Raw genomic sequence first — 19,435 nt, 5'->3', positions numbered from 1 at the left:
GCGTGTGCAGCGACGGTCTTGCGTGGAGACCGGCGACAACGTGTCCTCCCGAGTATAAGACGCGTTGCTACCCCCCTCACCCACCCGCCGCTGTTAAAGCGCAATTTGGGGGTGCGTCTTGTCGTCTGATAGGCGTGCGCGCGTGCGCGCGTGCGTGCGCGCGACCGGATGTGGGGAGCGGTGGCGCAAATGGTCAGTCGCGCCGCACTTCGTTCCTGCGAACTCGGCGACCCGAGGTGAAAATTCCCGCTCGCGATCCCGACAATCAGCGGCGAATATCTGAAACCGGTTCTGGGTTCTCCCCGAGGTCGATTGAGGCTCAGGTGAATACCCGCTGTGGTTGTGTATACAACCCGCCAGCGCTGGGGAGACAAAAGGCAGCCGGGCGTCCACCCAGCACATCCCCTCTTCATCGGTTGCACGCTAACAGCACTTGCCCAAACAGCCTGTCGAAGGCTATGCACTGCTTGGGAATCTTTTGCCTCTGTGTGACCTGATTTGCGTAACTTTCATTGGCATGGGGCGTAATGTTTTTTTTGACGCGTCTTACTTTCCCGAGCATCTTCTAATCCGGAGAATACGGTAGCAGGAGTTTTGCAGCTAGAAAGTCAGGAGGCCTGCATGTGCGTTCAATGCCTTCATAATGTATTTGATGACAGTTATTTCAAATACTGTAGCGTACGTTAATGCCATTCAACTGCTTTGACCCATTATTTATTACCTTATAATGCATTATGCTGTGGAGGGGTGGGGGGGGGGGAGTTGGTAGCACAGTGGTTAGCGCACTGCACAATTGAGCCGGGCAAACCCGAGTTGGATTCCCGGCCACTGCGAACATCGATGAGCGAGTGCAATGGGAGCAGGTCCCCACGACCACCACCACCACCACCACCCCTGTTCGCCGATCAGCACGGCGGAGTATGGTCAAACAATCCTCGTATGAGCAATGCGGCCTTCATCCAGCAGTGGATTTGGACGCAAAGAGCTGCGGATGATCAAATTGTACGACGTGAATAACCGCGCCGTGGCACGAGACGATCACGCCTGGCGGTGAAAGACTCGCGAATCCAAACGGCCTCGGAGCACAAAAGTCCACAAATCCTGAATGGAAAATACGACTTAAAAATAAAATACCTTCAGAAGAAAATAGCAACGCGACACGGAGGTCAACTCAACCCGACTGTTGGTCAACGACGAATGGAGAGGGGCAGCGGGGGGGGGGGGGGTGGGGTGAGATGGTGCCTTGCGATTGTCCCCACAAATGAATGCAATGAAACTAAATAATTGAAGTAATTTCTCACACCCTAAAGCTGATTTTCAAACTTACAAACCGCCCCCTCCCCCTGGGTTTTGTGTTCTCCGTCTAGACTTTGCAATGCCCCCCCCCATTCTAGAAAAAAGTAGAGCTCCCGTACGTTGTTCTCCACATATCTAGTATTCTTCTTCTTGATTTGAAGCTTTCGTGACTGCAGGGATCCATCCTCTCTGGTTCTTTCGGTAAAGTCACGTAGACGAAAAAAAAACACAATAGATCACAACATTTCGATCTGCTGAAGTAGGCTTTTTTTCTTGCTGTGGTTGTCCCACCTGATGACGATTGCTTGTGTTGCGATCGAAACGTCGTGATCTCTTATTTTTCTACCCACGTGACTTTACCGAAAGAACCAAACAATATTCTTCTTCTTATACGAAGGGTAAAACAAGAACGAAGATTTGGGTGGGGGGGGGGGCTTGCATCGGCAGCGCTGCGCAGGCGAGAATGGCAAACGCTCTCGAAGCGCTTTCGTCAGGAACGCTACGGTACCCTGAGAGGGGATACATATATAAAGCGGATGGATCTAGGTCACTGCCGTACGGTGCGAAAGAAGTTTAACATACACAGATACATTATGAAAGGCAGTTTTCGCGAAACGTCGCCTGTGATACAGAAATATTTTTTTTTCCCTGAGACGACAATGTTCATGATGAATGTATTGAGATGATGTTGTTGTTGTTGTTGCCGATATATATAAAACGACGAACAATTTATTGGAAGCCTGCTGAGGGGAATCGTAGAGAAATTTCAGAGACGTGAAAGGCTATTTTTGAAGCCTGTGTAGTGTTGGCTGATTTTTATTCTGGGGGTTGAGCGCAGGGAGTATGAAAGAGAATCACTGGCAGGAGGATTACGACAAAGAGATCCGCAGTCGGTATCACCTGTAAATAATGTGCTCCCCCCCACCTCCCCCCTCCCAGTGTGTCACAGTTCATATCTACAACTGGTAACATTATTATTGAACTCGTTATTATTAAGAAATCGAAGCAAAATATATTTGGTGGGATAAATGCCGAGTTTTTAACAGGATCTTATTTGTCTTCTTTGGTTATTTCGGTAAAGTCACATAGAATGAGAATAAAATAATAAAATAAGACAATAAAATTCTCACGACGTTTCGGCCACAACACAAGCAGCCTTCATCATGTGCAGAACTGTCGGACGAGAGTTCTGTTCTTTCACTTGATGAAGGCTGCTTGTGTTGTGGCCGAAACGTCGTGAGAATTTTATTGTCTTATTTTTTTATTCTCATTCTACGTGACTTTACCGAAATAACCAAAGAAGATTAATCATTAATCCTTGCAGTCACGAAAGCTTTAAATCGAAAGGATCTTATTTGGTCAGGTAAAAGTTATTTCTTCAACCAAATATTTACGTTCATGACATTTTATAAACTGTCGAAGGCAATCAACATGTAAATAAATGGGTACGGTATTGTTGGTCTTGATATGTACAAAATAATAAATATATACATATATAAAATATCCCAAGCAATGTCAACATTCATGACGCATATTATTTCCACTCTGCGATGTGGCCAACAGCATATTTACACGGCTAAATGCCACGTGAATTACAAGCGCAGAAGCCACACAATTTTTTTTTAATGTGTGCGTATAACTCTACGTGTCGATACACGTTTGCCGGATATGTGGCGTCAGTTGCCACCCTGGACACACACCGTTGCAGACGGCACGGCTCCATCTCAAGGGATTTTCCAGGTAGAAACCTTCAAAGAAATGTAATATTAACTAAATAATGCGGCGCGCAGTTGGTTACGTACGGTGCGAAAGAAGCCAAAACACACATACGTGCAAATGTTTAAAACACTCGTATATTGATTAATTCACTTCTCTACTGAGATTTGCATTTTGACAACTATTTGTTCGTGTTTAACGGAGATGACAATTGTACACTATCATCATTGCATCATCGTCAGCCATGATCAATCCACTGCTGTATGAAGACCTCCCCCGCAAGCCATCGCCAACTTTCACTGTCCTGCGATCGTTTGACACTAAATCATAATTATAATCCTTTTTATGCAGCTTAAGAAAGTAAAATCGGTATTTTTGACCAGATGATGACCCATTGACACTATACACACACATATCTCCTTTTTACGAGAGATCTGAGTAGCAAAATTTTCATTTTAAAAATAGATGCAATATATATAAAAACTATGCGATTGCAATAAAAAAATAGAAAATCTCACCGAGTGTCTGAATCCATGCTCAGGAAGGTACTCAACCAAAAATAGTCGGCCAGTTCCTTACAGATTCAACGTCGTACATTAGTGTGCACTCAGGGATGAGTTTTGTATTTAAATATACAACTTCCTTTTTAACGCGTATTATATCCGCACGAAATGTAATCATTTAGAAAAAATACCAATCTATTGTGAATTTCTTACGTTGCCTTGCAATCTCTAAAACAATCATGTGAATTTTGATTTAAAGCTTTCGTGACTGCAGGGATTCATATTCTTGGTTCTTTCGGTAAAGTCACCACGTAGAAGGGAAACAATAAAATAATAAAAATATAAAACAATATTTTTATTATTTTATTGTTTCCTTCTACGTGACTTAACCAAGAATAATAATGGGAATGTTAACATTTTCACATTTTTATAATTAAAGCAAAACTGGTGTTGCTTAACGTCAAAAATTACGTCACGCGATGGAAGTTTAGGGTGTGGACAAAGCTAGCGTAGAGATGTCACTCCCTGCGACTTCCTGTGACCTCACAGTTTTTTTTATCAATCATAAAAAATATACAATCTTAGAAATATATACGACCGATTTTTGTTGTTTAGATTAATCGGGAAAATCTGGAACACATACCTCGTGTGTATTTTACGTATATAGCCCACTGTGCAATTGTTGGTCAATTATTTATTCAATGGTAATGCAAATTGTTCATTAACCTAAGATCTGTGGAAATTAAGGTTATTTTAAATAAATATCGGTTTTTGAGAGATGAATGAATGCTTTGATACAAATCGAAATCACAAAATACGTGACACTGTGTTATTAAGAATGCAAGTCCAAATACTCTTTAACACGTAGGCTTTCGCGACCAATATCATCCATGATGAAGCTAGCTGTAATTACTGGCGAAACGTCGTACTCAGATTGTGAAATGTTGTGGCTCTCCAACACACCGGTGTGCTGTACTAGTGACGAATTGGCCACGTTCTGTTGACGTGACAACCCTTACTAGTTGGCTGTGTCGGGTGGTGGCGGGTTTTAACGACACATTAAGAGATTTACGCAATCTATCCCCCAAAAATGTATATTATGGCCAAATACTCTTATTCATAAAACAATGAGAAAGTCACACTTTATGCACATATAATATCCGGCACTTTGTGTAAAGAACTGTTGAATGAAGGAAGGCCTTCCCCCACGCTGTGTCGGCCGTGGAGGTTGTTTTGACCATACTTCACCAGTCGACGGATTCATAATGTAGCGTGCTCATCGCTACACCACCAATCACCACCACATGCCCCTATATCAGTGCTTCTTAACGTGGGGTGCACGCTGCACCACCCTGGGGGTGCGAGATGCCCTTTCTGGGGGGGTAGCGAGACATGGACAGATTTTATGTCAGCAGGTAAATAAACTTGATTTGAAGCTTTCGTGACTGCAGGAATCCATACTCTTTGGTTCTTTCGGTAAAGTCACGTGGGTAGAAAAATACAAATAATATTATTGTATTATTTTTCTACCTACGTGACTTTACAGAAAGAACCACAAAGTAGGTAAATAATAATCGAAACCACAAATTAAGCACGGGGACGTAAGTTACAACTACTTCGTTTCATCATCCCTTCGTATTTATTAGCATTATATAAAACAAAATTAACGATTAAGAAGCAAAGGGGTGCAGGCTGGGTAAAGGTTATGTATGTATGTTGAACTTCTTTTGCACAGTACTTTGCCAACAGTGCTAATCAGAGGTGTCAAAACGATGTAAAAAAAAGTTTAAATCGTTGCCTGGTGAAAATGACATTATACAAATGATTTGGAAAGGACACTTAATTCATTGGGAATGAACAGTGCACATGAAGGCAGTCGTTACAAACTCTGTTATAAATGGAATCAATATATGTACCATGGAGGGCGTCTTCATTTCGCACTGAATATGAGCCTGGTTGCGAGTAGGCTTGAGTAGACAACACTGAAACGCCACTTTTGGTTCAGTGCTATTGACAAATGTGTTGAGTTTTCGTTTGTTTGCGATTGTGTAACACTGCCAACACAGCATCACCAAAAACAAAATGGGTTGAATAGTAAAAGATCTCGTGGTTACCTGTTCACCACGCATGGCGTGATTGGCGAAAGAGCGCTTCGATGTTCAGTCGACGGCGCTGAAACAGTTTTCATACAAACCGTGGTGCGCATTATATATACGTGGTATTGTTACGACATAAGCTATCGGACTATTTGACTGCGTTCACAAACATCCGTATTTCCGCAACACAAAAATAAAAACACGCGGTCGGCTTTCGCGACCAATATCAACCATGGTAGAGGTTTTTAGGGCTAGATCGCGTAAATATATAAATGTCTTGATTTGAAGCTTTCGCGACCGCAGGAATTTGGTTATTTCGGTAAAGTCACGTAAATAGAAAAATAAATAATAAATAACGACGGTTCGATCGCAACACAAGCGGTCTTAATTTATGTTTTAATTTTAATTATATTTTTCTTTTCTACCTACGTGACTTTACCGAAAGAACCAAAGAGTTTGTAAATGTGTCGTTAAAACCCACCACCACCCGACACAGCCAACTAGTAAGGGTTGTCACGTAAACAGAACGTGGCCAATTCGTCACTAGCGCGGCACACCGGTTGTGTGTTGGAGAGCCAAGCCACAACATTTATAAACTGAGTACGTCGCTTCGCCAGTAATTACAACTAGCTTCATCAGGCGATAGCCACAAATCTGGCTGTCACAGTGCAGTAGTATGAACCACCTTGCGAGTAGCGTATCCGTGCGCGGCGTGTGAATGCAGAGGCCTTCCGTTTTTTTTTTCTAAGCTTCGGTCTGGAAGTTGTAATAATATATTTTGATTTAAAGCTTTCGTGACTGCAGGGATTCATATTCTTGGTTCTTTCGGTAAAGTCACGTAGAAGGGAAACAATAAAATAATAAAAACAATGATTGTTTTATATTTTTATTATTTTATTGTTTCCCTTCTACGTGACTTTACCGAAATAACCAAGAATATATATAAAAAAACAATAATTGTTTTATATTTTTTATTATTTTATTGTTTCCCTTCTAGGTGACTTTACCGAAAGAACCAAGACTATAATATATTTTTTTTCAATTCCCAAAGAATATTTTCTGCTAGTTTTTAGCGTGCCTTTGAAAATCGCCCAGCACCCCCGCCGTTATACGCGGGACGCGGTGTATGCTATACCACCTCGCCCACGTTATTTCGGCAGGAAACCTCGCAAACGCGTATCGTCCGCCCCAATGTCCCGCGCGCCCCACATCGTTATTCCCCCCCCCCCCCCCCCATGCGTCAATATCACGCCGCTGACATTCTCAAATGAGTTATTCTGCACCTATTTTCAGGACAATGCTATACTCGGCCTGGCAGGTCATTTTTATTTTATTCAGTTTCTCCTCTACCGTAAGTAATGTCAAACAAAATAAAAAAAAAAGCTCGCATTTTTATCTATTCTTCCCCCCACGTTGAATATTTCCCGCGTGGAATATATTAATATTTTTTGTCGTTGAATTTTTACATTCAGACGGCTTCGCGGAGGAGCATGAGCGGAGAGATTCGACGCTTGGAATTGCATTGAGACGCAGAAAGAAGGAGCGAATGGATTATAGGAACAGACGCAGGTTAATGACATCATTCCGACCATTAAGAAAAGTAAACGAATTATTTGGCGACGCTGCTGCTGCCGAAATGGCACTGGTGCGCAAGCAAAACTAATAGAGAAATGCACCACTTTCGTCAATTACACTGCGGCCTTAACCGAAAGAAAAACATATATATAGCGTATGACATTTTCGAAAAATGGCTCAAATTCATCGCAAGTAAATCAATGTCGTTTAGGGCTATGACGACCAGCAATTTCCCCCGAAACGTCGCCTATTATATATTTATCTTTTAAAAGTGATGAAAGCGTGGAGTTGTTTTTTGTCATAAACAAAAGTAAGTCGGCTCAGGCAGAACAACTAACCGTGTCTCGGGAGGACAGCCGTTGGTGAGAATAATGACGGAATGGCAGCCAAATGGGTGGCACGTCCTCCGAGGGAACGTACTCTGGCGAGACCTTTATCCGGCAGTGGCTTGATCATGGCTACTGATGATTAAGTCTCTCTCCGAGGATTCCCAAGATTTTAAAGAAACCAATAACACGTAGATCAAAGCGACTCTCCGTATAAGAGCTCGTGTCAAATGGTAGTTTTGGCGTGTGTTATACAAGTGAAAGGTGGAGGAGTGGGGTGAGAGTGCGTGACATGCCAAGGCAATGCGGGTTGTCGTTCTCCTCTCCCGTTTCGTAAAAAAAAAAACAGGGCAGAATATTTTTTTTGTTTTATTTGTGCCCGGCTAAATCGACGATCCACGATCCCAATCGCACAGGCCCTGTGTGCCAGGGTCGTGAGAGGGAGAGAAGATGCATGCGCGGAACTGGGCCCTCCCCCCTGGCCCACACCCACGTCCGTGCTCTGCTCCTCTCTATACCTAGATAATTCTCCATTGCTTTCCCACGTCACTGCTTTAGTGGATGGGGCCTCCCCACCTAAATGGGAGCTCTGGAGAGCCCCTCCAAAAGGTGTGTTGACCTACTCTTCCAGTCACCTCCGAAGACGTGGGAGTACCTATACTATACCCCACCACACGCGACATGCTGTATGGACTTAAACTGAATGTTCAATTATTTTTTATTTTACCAGGTAAAGGCCCCACGGAGCTGTGTAGCTCTTTTTCAGAAGCGACCTGACCACAAATGATAGCTCAACGAAAGTGGCTTATCATCACGTGGAAATTTACGGCAGCCAAAATACTCTGAACGCGTTGATGTTGATTCTAAATGTGGAGAGAAAAATCGGAGGACCCGGAGAAAAATCCACGTGACCACGGGGGAGAACATGCAAACTCCAAATATACATCAGAGGTTTTTGGATTAGATCGTGTGAATATAAATGTGTCGTTAAACCTTGCCACCACCCGACACAGCCAATTAGTAAGGTTTGTCATGTAAACGTTTACGTGACAAACCTTACTATACATACGCACTCTAAACCAAACACCTCTTATGGATAATATTGGCCGCGAAAGCCTACGTGTCAAACTAACCTCCAAATATACAGCAAGTGTCAAGGTCTTGATAGGACCCACGACCTCCTGTACATTAGGCGAGGTAGTCAACATCTCACCACCGTGGCGCCCCTATCAAAAAAACAGGCTTTACTGTGGTGTACCTGTTTATCCAAGTCGTGGAATATGCAAAGCAACCATCGCCCCTACTGCGTAAACTTGGCAGGACACCTCCTGAAAAAGAGCCATTGAGGCTCGGTGAAGCTTTCCTGGGTAAACAAGAATATTTAAATAATGATTATTAAAATAAGGAAGACTGCTGGGGTGGGGGGGTTAAGAACTGGTGACCTCTATATGGAAATTGGAATGTGCTAGCCATTACACCATAGCAGCATCCCATGCAATTGTAGATGTTACCGTGTGCAAACACACGACGGAACAAAGCACTTGCCACAAATGAACCACAATACCTTGCCTATCTCGTCAAGGAGCGTAAACCATCACGCGAGCTCCGGTGGTCATCCTCGCAGCAGCAGCAGCAACAGCAGCTTTTGACTACTGGGCCATCAAACAAAGACGGAGGTCACCGCTTTGCGTGGCGCTTTCAGATGCGCTTCTGCGGCCGTCTGGAATGGTCTTCCTTCCGATATTAGGAAGCCACTGGAGCTATGCACTTTTAAATCATCCAAATTGAAAACGTATTTTCTTTAGAACTGCTTTTTGTGTTTAGGGTGTCCTTCCCGCCACCTCCCCCCCCACCCTGCCCCCACACCTTCGATTAGCGCGGTTGGTTACGTACGGTGCGTACGAAGTTCAACTAACACACGCGACGGAACAAACAATTTGACTTCTCACGACTATTTCTAGAGTATTGCTTGGCGCGGGTGATCCCGTGCGGCCAATCAAGAGTGTTTATATTGCCAGACTTTGTTGTGGATTTCTCCATTGGGTGTGTGGGGGGCCACCGCTTCGATGCGGAGGCGAGGCTTTGGGCCCTGTAGGCCCGAGTATCTCCAAGCACCGGATAGGGGCACCGGTGCGAGTCGCGGACTCGGCGAGAACAAATTTTTATGTTCCCCCTTCTCCAAACCACGCTGACCGGCACGGTGAAGTATGGTCGAATGTCTTCCCGCGATAAGGCAATACGCTGCAAGGAGGCCTTGATCCGTCGGGTGGGTGGACAAATTTACTCGTTGAGTGTGTGTGTTTTTTTTGCGATCATTGGAGCTATGGGACCTAAACTGACGGAGGGCAACGGCTTGTTTTTTTTATGTGTTTATCAAATCGGTATTCCTGGCGTAACCGCGCCTGTGTATATATGTTAGGTGAAGTATGGTCAAACAGCTCTCCACGATCGTAGGCCTGGTGAGGGGCCTTCATCCATCCAGCAGTGGATTAACGATGGCTGCTTTAGATGATTATTGATGATGATGGCTGATTATGCTTAATGATCATGATGGGTGGTAATTAATAATGATGATATATGAGAATTGATGATGAATCATGATTGACGATGAGAGATGATAGTTGATAAAAACTCAACTATTTTCAACTAAACTATTTTTGATTTTACCAGGTAAGGCCCGCTGAGCTATATAGCTCTTTTTCAGAAGTGACCGGGCCACAAATAATAGCTCAACAAAGTGGCTTATCGCGGTGAAATGTATAGCAGCTAAATACTCTAAACGCACGTCGATTCTAAATATCGGGGGAAAAACCGGAGGACTCGGATAAAAAAAAATCCATGCAACTACGGGGAGAGAGACATGCAAACCTCAAATACACAGATGATAATTGATGATAATTGAGGATGGATGATGATCGGGGCATGGAAGCCGATCTGGAAAGCTGTCTGGGATGTGGTAAAGAGAGGAGGCATGGGGCAGGGGTGGTGGTGGCAGGAGGAAGGATGGGATTGGGGGGGGTGGGCGGGCGGTGTTGTCGGAACGCCCGAGCGGGCACTTGGCAAGAGAGGAGAGAAGTTCTGTCCAGTAATTTCGCTTTGTTTGCCTGAATGGCACTTTCACGGCTGTTTGTTCACACCGTAATTAGTTTTCGGGGCGGCTGCAATGGCTACTACTAATCCAGCGCATGCACAGTGGGAGTCTAATTAGATACAAGTTCGTGGTAGCAGGATGTTCGCCCATTCCTTCTTGGCAAGTGTCGTCTTTCCCACCCCCCTTCGCTGCCTCTGCCGTGGCAGGGGTAAGAGAAAGATGTGGCACGTCCAAGGATTAACAACTAGGCAGACACAAAGATGCCCCACTCCGTCTTAACAGACTGTCGGGGCAAGCGCTGTCGGCGAGCACCTACGGAGGCCGGCACACGAGGGGGTGGGCGGCCACCACAACGCCTGGCCGCCTTTGTCTCCCCAGTGTTGATGAGGCTGGCTCGACCTAGGGCAGGCCCGGGACCGCTTCAGATAATCGTCACCCGACATTGGCAGGAAATGTAAATCGAACTCGGGTTGCTGGGATCGTTGCACGGCGCGCTCGCCACTGCGCCCACCACTCCCCAACTCAGCAGACACACAATGTCAAACTAAACTCTTTTTTTATTTTACCAGCTATATAGCTCTTTTTTTTTAGATGCGACCTGGCTATCACAAATGATGGCTCAACGAAGCGGGTTATTATCATGTGGAAATGTATAGCAGCCAAATACTCTAAACGCGTGGTGTTAATTATAAATGTGGAGGGGAAAAACCGGAGGACCCGGAGAAAAATCCACACGACCACGGGGAGAGCATGCAAACTCCAAATATACAGGCGTCAGGGTCGGGATCAATCCCACAACCTCCTGTATACCAGGCGAGGTAGTTAACATCTCCTAACCACCGTCGGACCCTCTGTGATGGGATGCGGGGCGCCAGGACAAGAATTGGGCTTAGCGAGTCCCTCCCTGCAGCGGTCTCCTGCCGCATCCGAACCACTTTAGCAGCCTTGCAGCGGGTGTGCTTGGAGGGGAATGCTGCCCCTCCAAGCACACGGCAGTCCGGCGATATCGCGGTAGCAGTTGGAACAATGGTGAGGGTTGCGAACCCGTGTGTGTGCGCGCGTGTGTACAGACATACGGGGGAGCAGCAGTGCAGTGGTTACCGTGCTGCGCTTTTAGAACCCGACGACCCGAGTTCGACTCCCGCTCACGTGCCAACACCAGCGGTGACGGTTATCTGAACCGGTCCTGGACCTCCTCCCCTAGTTCGACTCGGCCTCAAATGAGTACCTGGTGCGGTGTGTAGTAAACATCGCCACTGGGAGAAACAAAGGCGGTCGGGCGTGGTGCTGACAACCCCACCCCCTCGTGTGCCGTCCCGGCCTTCATTGGTGCTACTCGCTAACAGCACTTGCCCCAACAGTCTGTTAAGGCTACACGGGGGAAATATCTGTCGTTGTTTTTCATATACACACGTGTACACATATAAAACAGTCAGTCGATCGGGCTGGTCACGGATGAACAGATCGCAGCACTTCACCGCGCCGGCGAGAGGGGCCGGGACTCTCTGTGTCATCGTAACGTGCGTGGGGGTGAACGGCCCCGTGTGGCCGCGTGGCCGCGTGGCCGCACGGCCTCCACGGCGTGCGGCTGTGTGCGGCTAAGCGCGTCACCGCCTTCTCTCGAGCCACGTTGCTGCTCACCGAGCCCGGTCGACGACTCTTCCCGCTGAACGCGTACGACAACGTTCAGTCATAGATAGATATATATAGATATATATCCGTGTATGTTAGTGTTGCAGGGTGTCTTCCAGACACCGAGCTGATACCGCGCAAACCCAACCGGCATAATCCGTGAATTTGATGAAAACCCCGGAATTTCCGCGAACACCAAACTTAGCCCATTTATTCCATTGGCATCTAGCGGCTCAACATAATAACACTCAACAACAGGACAGGATGTAACCGCTGTAGCAGCGGGGATTCGGGAGCGCCGGCCTCGCAAGTGAGCCCGAGTGCATTCGCAGCCTTCTCAGCCCTCTACCTCTTCCCCCCCCACCCCACTCCTCACTCTGCCGCCCAGCAGCAGTCGGCCCCCGAGGGCTTCTCCCCGCACGACCACGACGAGGGCGGAGGCCGCTATGCGGCGCTCGTCGTGCTCTCTGTGGCGTGCGTCCTCGGCCTGCTGCTCGCCTCCGCCGCGTTCTACTGCGCGCGAGGCAGCGGCGGCGCCGGAGTCGCGGCCGGGGTCTGGGGCGGCGCGCGGGCCAAGCGCCGCTCCGAGTACACGAGCCTCGACGCGGAGCCCGGCGCGCACGCCACCGCCGACTACCAGGTTTGGTGGGGGGGGGGGGGGGGGGGGGGCCCTCACTGCCGCCCGTCTGTTCTGTTACGTGTGCGTTGAGTTCAATGACCCTGCCACGTTTGTCTGTGCGCGTGCGTTGAAGTTCTTTCGCGCCGCACGTAGCCGGCCGCGCTAGTTGCGAAGAACCCGGGTTAAATGTCCCTGCCACGACTATCTGTGTGTACGTGCATTGAACTTCTTTGGCACCGTACGTAGCCAACCGCACTAATCGTCCCAGACGACTGACCACCTGTCTGTCCGTACACCTGTCCCCGCTGCCCCTCCATCCCTCCGTCCATCCGTCCGTCTGAATGCCCCGTCCATCCCAATGCTCATATGGCCATCTGACCGCCCATCTGTCTGTAAAAATTAAAACTAACTCAAACTATATTACCAGGTAAGGCCCACTGAGTTATATAGCTTTTTTTTATCAGAAGCGACCTGGCCACAAATGATAGCCCAATGAAGTGGCATATCACGTGGAAATTTATAGCGGCCAAAATACTTGAAACGCATGACATTGATTCTAAATGTGGCGGGAAAAACCAGAGGACCTGGAGAAAAATCCATGCAACCACGGGGAGAGAGACATGTAAGCTCCAAATATACAGCAGGCGTCAGGGTTGGGATAGAACCCACGACCCCCTGCATACCAGGCGAGGTAGTAAACATCTCGCCACCATGCCCATATAACCGTACATGTGTCCATCCGGCTGTCCGTCCATCCGAATACTCGTATGACTGACCATCCATGAAAAATAAGCTAAGAGCTTAATGGGCTTAACCTGGTCAAATGTTTTTGTGATTTGTTTACCTTTCCTATGCTTTCCACTCCTATCGCGTTTCCGTATTGTTTTAACGTTCTGACCCCGTGGCCCACGCTGGACATCTGTGAAGAATACCTTTACAGAGCCCATCGGACTCGCCCAGCATAAATAAACGTTCCCATTCCGATTCTTCTGACCCACGCGGATGCCCGTGTACCCGCGCCAACGGCCGTGTTGCCCCCGCGCGCCTCCTCCGCGCCCGCCCCTTCTCCTCAGGAGCTGTGCCGCCAGCGAGTGGCGTCCCGCTCGTGCGAGCGCGCCGAGCCGCTGCTGCGGCCGCAGGCGGCGCACGTGTCGCGCGTCAGCAGCGTCTCGTCCCAGCACAGCGACCCGGGGGTCGCCGGGGTCGCCGGGGTCACCGCCGCCGCTGCCCTGAGCCCCTCGCCCAGGAGCAGCGTCTCATCGTGGAGCGAGGAGCCCGCGTCCTCCAGCCTCGACATCACCACGGGACACATGATCCTCGTAAATATCCCTCGCCCCCTCGCTCGCTCCCTCCCTCCCTCCCTCCCTCCGATCAGAAGAAGCAGAAAAAACATGGGTTATTCGGCACTTTGCTTCCGTTCATCGTGTCGTTGTTTTCGTCTCTGATTTTTGGCTTTCATGGCCTCCCAGCATCAGGATGTTTGGCCAGGTCGATCAACGTCGGTGCGTCTGGCATCCGCGCGTGAGGAAAGCAAGAGCTGCCGGATAGAAACCCACCCTCGCCACGCGCTCGGAGGCACGGACAGCGGCCAAAAGGCTCCGCCACGGACTGATTAATCGCGCTTGCCGGACCGCATGTCCGAGCGTCGCCTCACGGCCCAAGCGCGGGAGGGGCCGCGATTCGCGAGTTGCACGAGAGTCTGTGCCGCGTGATCCACCAACCCCGCCCCGCCGCCCCGTACCACCTCGCGCTCCTCTCCGCCAACTCCCGCCGCGTCTCTCTCTCTCTCTCTCGTCGAAAAATTACCCAAAAGCCGCCCGTACGCGCCGTCGCGGCTGTAATTAAACGCAGTGTTCGTGACCTTTACGTGACCACAACCAGAGGGGGGGGGGGGGGGGGGGAGTTGTGGGGGACAGGGGGCGGCGTCAGAGGAAGGGCGGCTGAAAACAATCGTCCTTATTGACGCCTGTCATCGCAGCGTGGCGTGCCCGAGAGGTCGGCGCGCCGTCGCGTGTTTGGCTCCCGAGGCCCCCTGTAATCTAAACTCATTGTCGAGCTGTCAGAGCGGCGATGACAGCACCCGCCCCTCTCCTCACATCCGCCCCCAACCCCCCCCCCCCCCACCACACTCCGCGTTCGCGAGCGCGCCCCTCATTTCCTGCTCAATCCCATTTGACTCGGACGGCGCTTGGCAAATCTGTATAGATCTGCCCGCTCCATTTGATATCAGCAGCCATTAACATTCACACGCGTGGTTGGTCCCCCCCCCCCCCATCCACCCCCCCCCCCCCACCGTGCCACCGGGGGTGCTGCTCTCGCTCCTAACCCAATTAGCAGGGGGGGGGTCACACGGCACCCCCCCCCCCGCTACCACCCCCCCCCCTTCCTCAGCTTGTTGTTACGTTTCAGGACAAATGAATTTGGCAGCGATGGTGGAGGTGGTGGTGCAGGAAGTGGTGGGGGGGGGGCAAATTCGAGAAGACGAACGCCTTGTCGCCACGTCGCGCGATTGCTCCCACCCCCCCCCCCCCGTCCAAGCTGCAGCTGCTGTCGAACCCCACCGCCTCCCTTGCTGTGCCTCCACCTCTGCCCTGTGCCTCTGCCCCGCCTCCACCTCTGCCCCGTGCCCACCTCATCCCCGTGCCCACCTCATCCCCGTGTCCACCTCTGCCCTGTGCCTCTGCCCTGCCTCCACCTCTGCCCTGTGTCCACCTCATCCCCGTGTCCACCTCTGTCCTGTGTCTCTGCCCCGTGTCCACCTCTGCCCCGTGTCCACCTCTTCCTCCTGTCCACCTTTGCCCTGTGTCCACCTCATCCCCGTGTCCACGTCTGCCCCGTGTCCACCTCATGCCCGTGTCTACCTCTGCACTGTATCCACCTCTGCCCCGTGTCCACCTCTGAAGGAGTCGTATTGTTTGCTTATTTCGTTTGTCCTTTGCTAGCCATGTTACCTTGCTCCAGTCCTACGCTCGCAAACCTTTTTGCTTCAATGTTCTCCTTCATTGCACGCGAATCCCCTCTCATCCATCTCTTTGTCTCCATCTGCTTGCATTTCATTACATTCAAGAACTCGTGGGCAGCGTTCGTGTAGTCGTGCATGGGTGCTGTCGAGTGTACGGGGGTAACTTGTTCGCGTGTCTGGCCCAACGTGGAAGAGGAGGCCAAGCAACCACCGAGGGTGAAGGCCCCTTATGCCAGTTGTGGTGGCGTGAGCAAGGAATTGCAGGGCCGCGCCTTTACCTCCGCTGTGAGTAAATCGGGTGCTGTCGGCACGCTGGAGCGTGGGTAATACGAGTATACAGCTTTGGTGCATGGGCAACGCGAGCTGATAAAAGCAAAGGTGGGGGGGGGTTGTTATTGTGATAATTATCGGGTAACGTTGGCATCGACTCGTGGGGAGCACTTGAAGTGCAGCGATGCGTGGGGCGGCGAGATGGTGAGCATACCGCGCTACGAGCCCAGACGGAATCCGAGTTCAATTCCCAGCCACGGCGAACATCAGTGTCGAGTTCATGTATAAACCGTTCCCGGGCGCACCCCAAAAAATCTCTGCCTTCACTAAGCAATATTGACCAGCAATGGTGAAATATGGCCAAACAACAACTCCTTTATATGTGCCCGCGTTCGATTAGGAAGTTTGTTAAGGCCATCTGCCGATTTGGGTTTTCCAGGCCAATGTTTGCCGGCGGAAATTTATTTCGCCATTTCGTTCACGGGGCCCGGACTCTGCTGATGAAGGCCCAATTAAGTCAAAGTCCCGTCCCAGCGTTTGCTTGCTTAAACATACGCTGCTTGATAATGTTATTATAATAACTGGTGTGGAAAGCCAATAATTATTATTGACTAAATAGACGCAGTTTAATGCACGCTTTCACTGGAAGTTTCTATACAAATCCGCAGTCATATATTTATTTATCCGGCTATATATATATTTTTTTTATTTTAAAACACACCCGGCTTAAAAGAAAGAGACGGGGCGGGGGGGGGGGGGCACCTGGCAATCACGTTCTCCTTTCGCCCACAATGCTTCACGCACAACGGGTTCGCATGACGGTACTGGCGCTACTGCAGGTGCTGGGCCCTGCACCACCAAACGTCCCCCTTCCCTTTGCGCCGGGCAAAGTTCACTCTCCATCCCGTGATGATGCCCCCCCCCCCCCACAGCACTACTGGGGCCCCCCTCACCCTCAACCCCCCCGCCCCCCCTATCCGAGAGAAGCTGGAGCGAGATCTGTCGCGTTATGTAAAGTAACGACGCGTTGATTATGTCAGAACGGTGCGCTCAAGTAAAGGCCGTTCTATTATTCCCCGCTTTGGGCTGTATTAAGTGGCCGCAAAAAACCCAAAAAATCTTCACGTGTAGGGGGACCGCAGAGTTTGGGCAATTGTTGGTCGGCGCAGGCTCACCGCACGGCCGCTCCCTGCTTGGCCGTGCTTTCTGGCGCCTCCGAGTCGTTCTCTCTCTCTCTCTCTCGACGATAGCGAACGAAGACTGTGCGCCTCACAAGTTGAAATGGTTACCGTGAGCCACGTTGACGGGCGCAGCTAGACGCACCACGTCTTGACAAATCTCTCGTCGCTTGTGCGCGCGTTTGTGGAGGTTCGTGGCGTGGCGTTTCGCTCTCCGCCCTACGAACCCGGCGGCCCGAGTTCGATTCCAGCTCGTGGGCACAAAGACGATTATCTGGACCTGTCCTGAGCCTCCCCCTAGGTCGACTCAGCCTCAAAATGAGTACTTGGTGCGTTGTGTAAACATCGCCACTCGGGACATTAAGGCGGTTGGGCGTGGTGCTGGCCACCCACCTCCCTAACAGCACTCGCCCCAACAGTCTGTTAAGGCTACACGAGGGATCTGTGTCTTTGCGCAACGGTTAGCGTAACGGTTAGCGCACTGCGCTACGAACCCGTCCACCCGAGTTCGATTCCCACTCACGGCCAACACCGGTGACGATTATCTGAACCGGTCGCGGGCCTCCCCTATGTCGACTCAGCCTCAAACGGCTACCCAGTGTCGTGTGCAAACATCGCCACTGGGGAGACAAAGGCTGCCGGGGCGTGGTTGTTGGCCACCCACCCCTTCGTGCGCCCACGTCCCGGCCTATCACAAGTGCTGCTCGCTAACAGCACTCGCGCCAAGTCTGCCGCAGGCTACACGGCGGACGACTTCGTCTGCGCGCGTGCGTCCGTGCGTGCGTGCGTCTGTGCGGCCGTGCGCAGTCGTACATGGAGGACCACCTGCGCAACAGGCACCGCCTGGAGCGCGAGTGGGTGGCGCTGTGCGCCTACCAGGCGGAGCCCAACGCGCGCTCCGTCGCCCAGCGGGCGCCCAACGCCGCCAAGAACCGCGACTCCAACGTGCTGCCCTGTGAGTCCGGCAAGCGCCGCTGCGAGCCTCGCGCGGTTCGCGGGCGTCTTCTCGACCGCCGATTTTTTTTTTGCGTATCTGGATGATTGTGGGGGGGGGTGGGTGGGGGAAAGCAGGGCCAGGGTTGTTTACGTTTGTTCGTCACGCTCGTCGCGTCTGCGCTCGGCGTGTCTGCGCGCGGGGCGACTTCGTTCACAGCGTGCGATGTCAGCGGCGTCGCTCAGGTGCCAGGATGGAAAATCAACCCCCGGCACATTTTGAGCCATGCCACGCTGGCTCGGCACGGCCCTGGCACGGCTTAGTTGTACAGTGGAAAAAGAAGTTTAAGTACCCAATACTCGCCATTTTTCCACGAAGTTACGGTGACGTCACCACGGCGCCTGTGCCAGGCCAGGTGCACTTGGAAGTGTCGAAGGCTCGCCGACAAGAGGTCACAGGACAGTTTCAGTTTATTTATTTTGGTATAGCCCTGTGAGCCATTCGGCTCTTGAATCGGGTGCAACCACAACAAACAAAAAAACACGAACAAGGAAAACATCTTAAAGTGACTATGTGTGACTGTGCAAACAGAAAATCCATGAAAAAAAAACAGCAAAATATTCCTGCAAAAAGCACCGTACACCAACGCTGTGTGCAAAAGACCCAGGTGCCTCGCGATGACTGACTTAGAGGACTGGCAGGTGCAGCAGCTGTGCCCTCTACTCTGCGAAGTTGCTCCGCTCATTGTTGTGAGCGTCGCTCCTCTGTCCTGCATTGCTGTTGAGAGGGCAACTGCCTCCACTTGATCAGGAGCGTCCTTCACGAGCCTCCTCCATAGATACACTAACAGGTTCTATTCACTCATACACAGTGGGGTTTTGTCCCCACGGTTGGCTGTGGTTATTTTAATTTGTACATTTTCAGGAGCGCCATGGGAGTGTGCTCACGTCTGGCTCCGCTGTCATGCTCAAGTAGCCCAGACCACTCTGGCTTCCGCAGATTTTCTTCTTTAAAATTAAATTATATCGACGGTTAAAAATCTGCGGGAGTGCCCTGGTTGTAACGCATCTGGCTCTACTTTCAGGTTTAAGTACCATGGGCCACTCTGGCTTCCGCAGATTTTCTTCTTTTGCAATTAAATTAAATCGACAGTTAGAAATCTGCGGGAGTGCCCTGGTAGTACACTCCTCTTGCAGGTTCGAGTACCCCCCCCCCCCGGCCACTGCCGCTTCCGCAC

General features: G+C 50.2%; 1 protein-coding gene across 1 annotated transcript in view; it reads left to right on the top strand.

Annotated features, from left to right (window-relative positions):
* The window catches only part of LOC116943788 (receptor-type tyrosine-protein phosphatase N2-like), a 280,344-nt gene that overhangs the window by 244,801 nt on the left and 16,108 nt on the right, over window positions 1-19,435 (top strand). The window contains exons 10-12 of the mRNA XM_076067957.1: window positions 12,627-12,875; window positions 13,928-14,173; window positions 18,072-18,219. Of these exons, the coding sequence (XP_075924072.1) occupies window positions 12,627-12,875; window positions 13,928-14,173; window positions 18,072-18,219 (643 nt within the window). The remainder of the gene's footprint in view (window positions 1-12,626; window positions 12,876-13,927; window positions 14,174-18,071; window positions 18,220-19,435) is intronic.

The sequence above is a fragment of the Petromyzon marinus genome, chromosome 19 (genome assembly GCF_048934315.1).
Source record: "Petromyzon marinus isolate PM22_M1 ecotype Great Lakes invasive population chromosome 19, UKy_Petmar_22M1.pri1.0, whole genome shotgun sequence".
Lineage (NCBI taxonomy): Eukaryota > Metazoa > Chordata > Hyperoartia > Petromyzontiformes > Petromyzontidae > Petromyzon > Petromyzon marinus.
The sequence above is the reverse complement of the archived record's forward strand: the minus strand, read 5'-3'. Positions and strand labels throughout refer to the sequence as shown.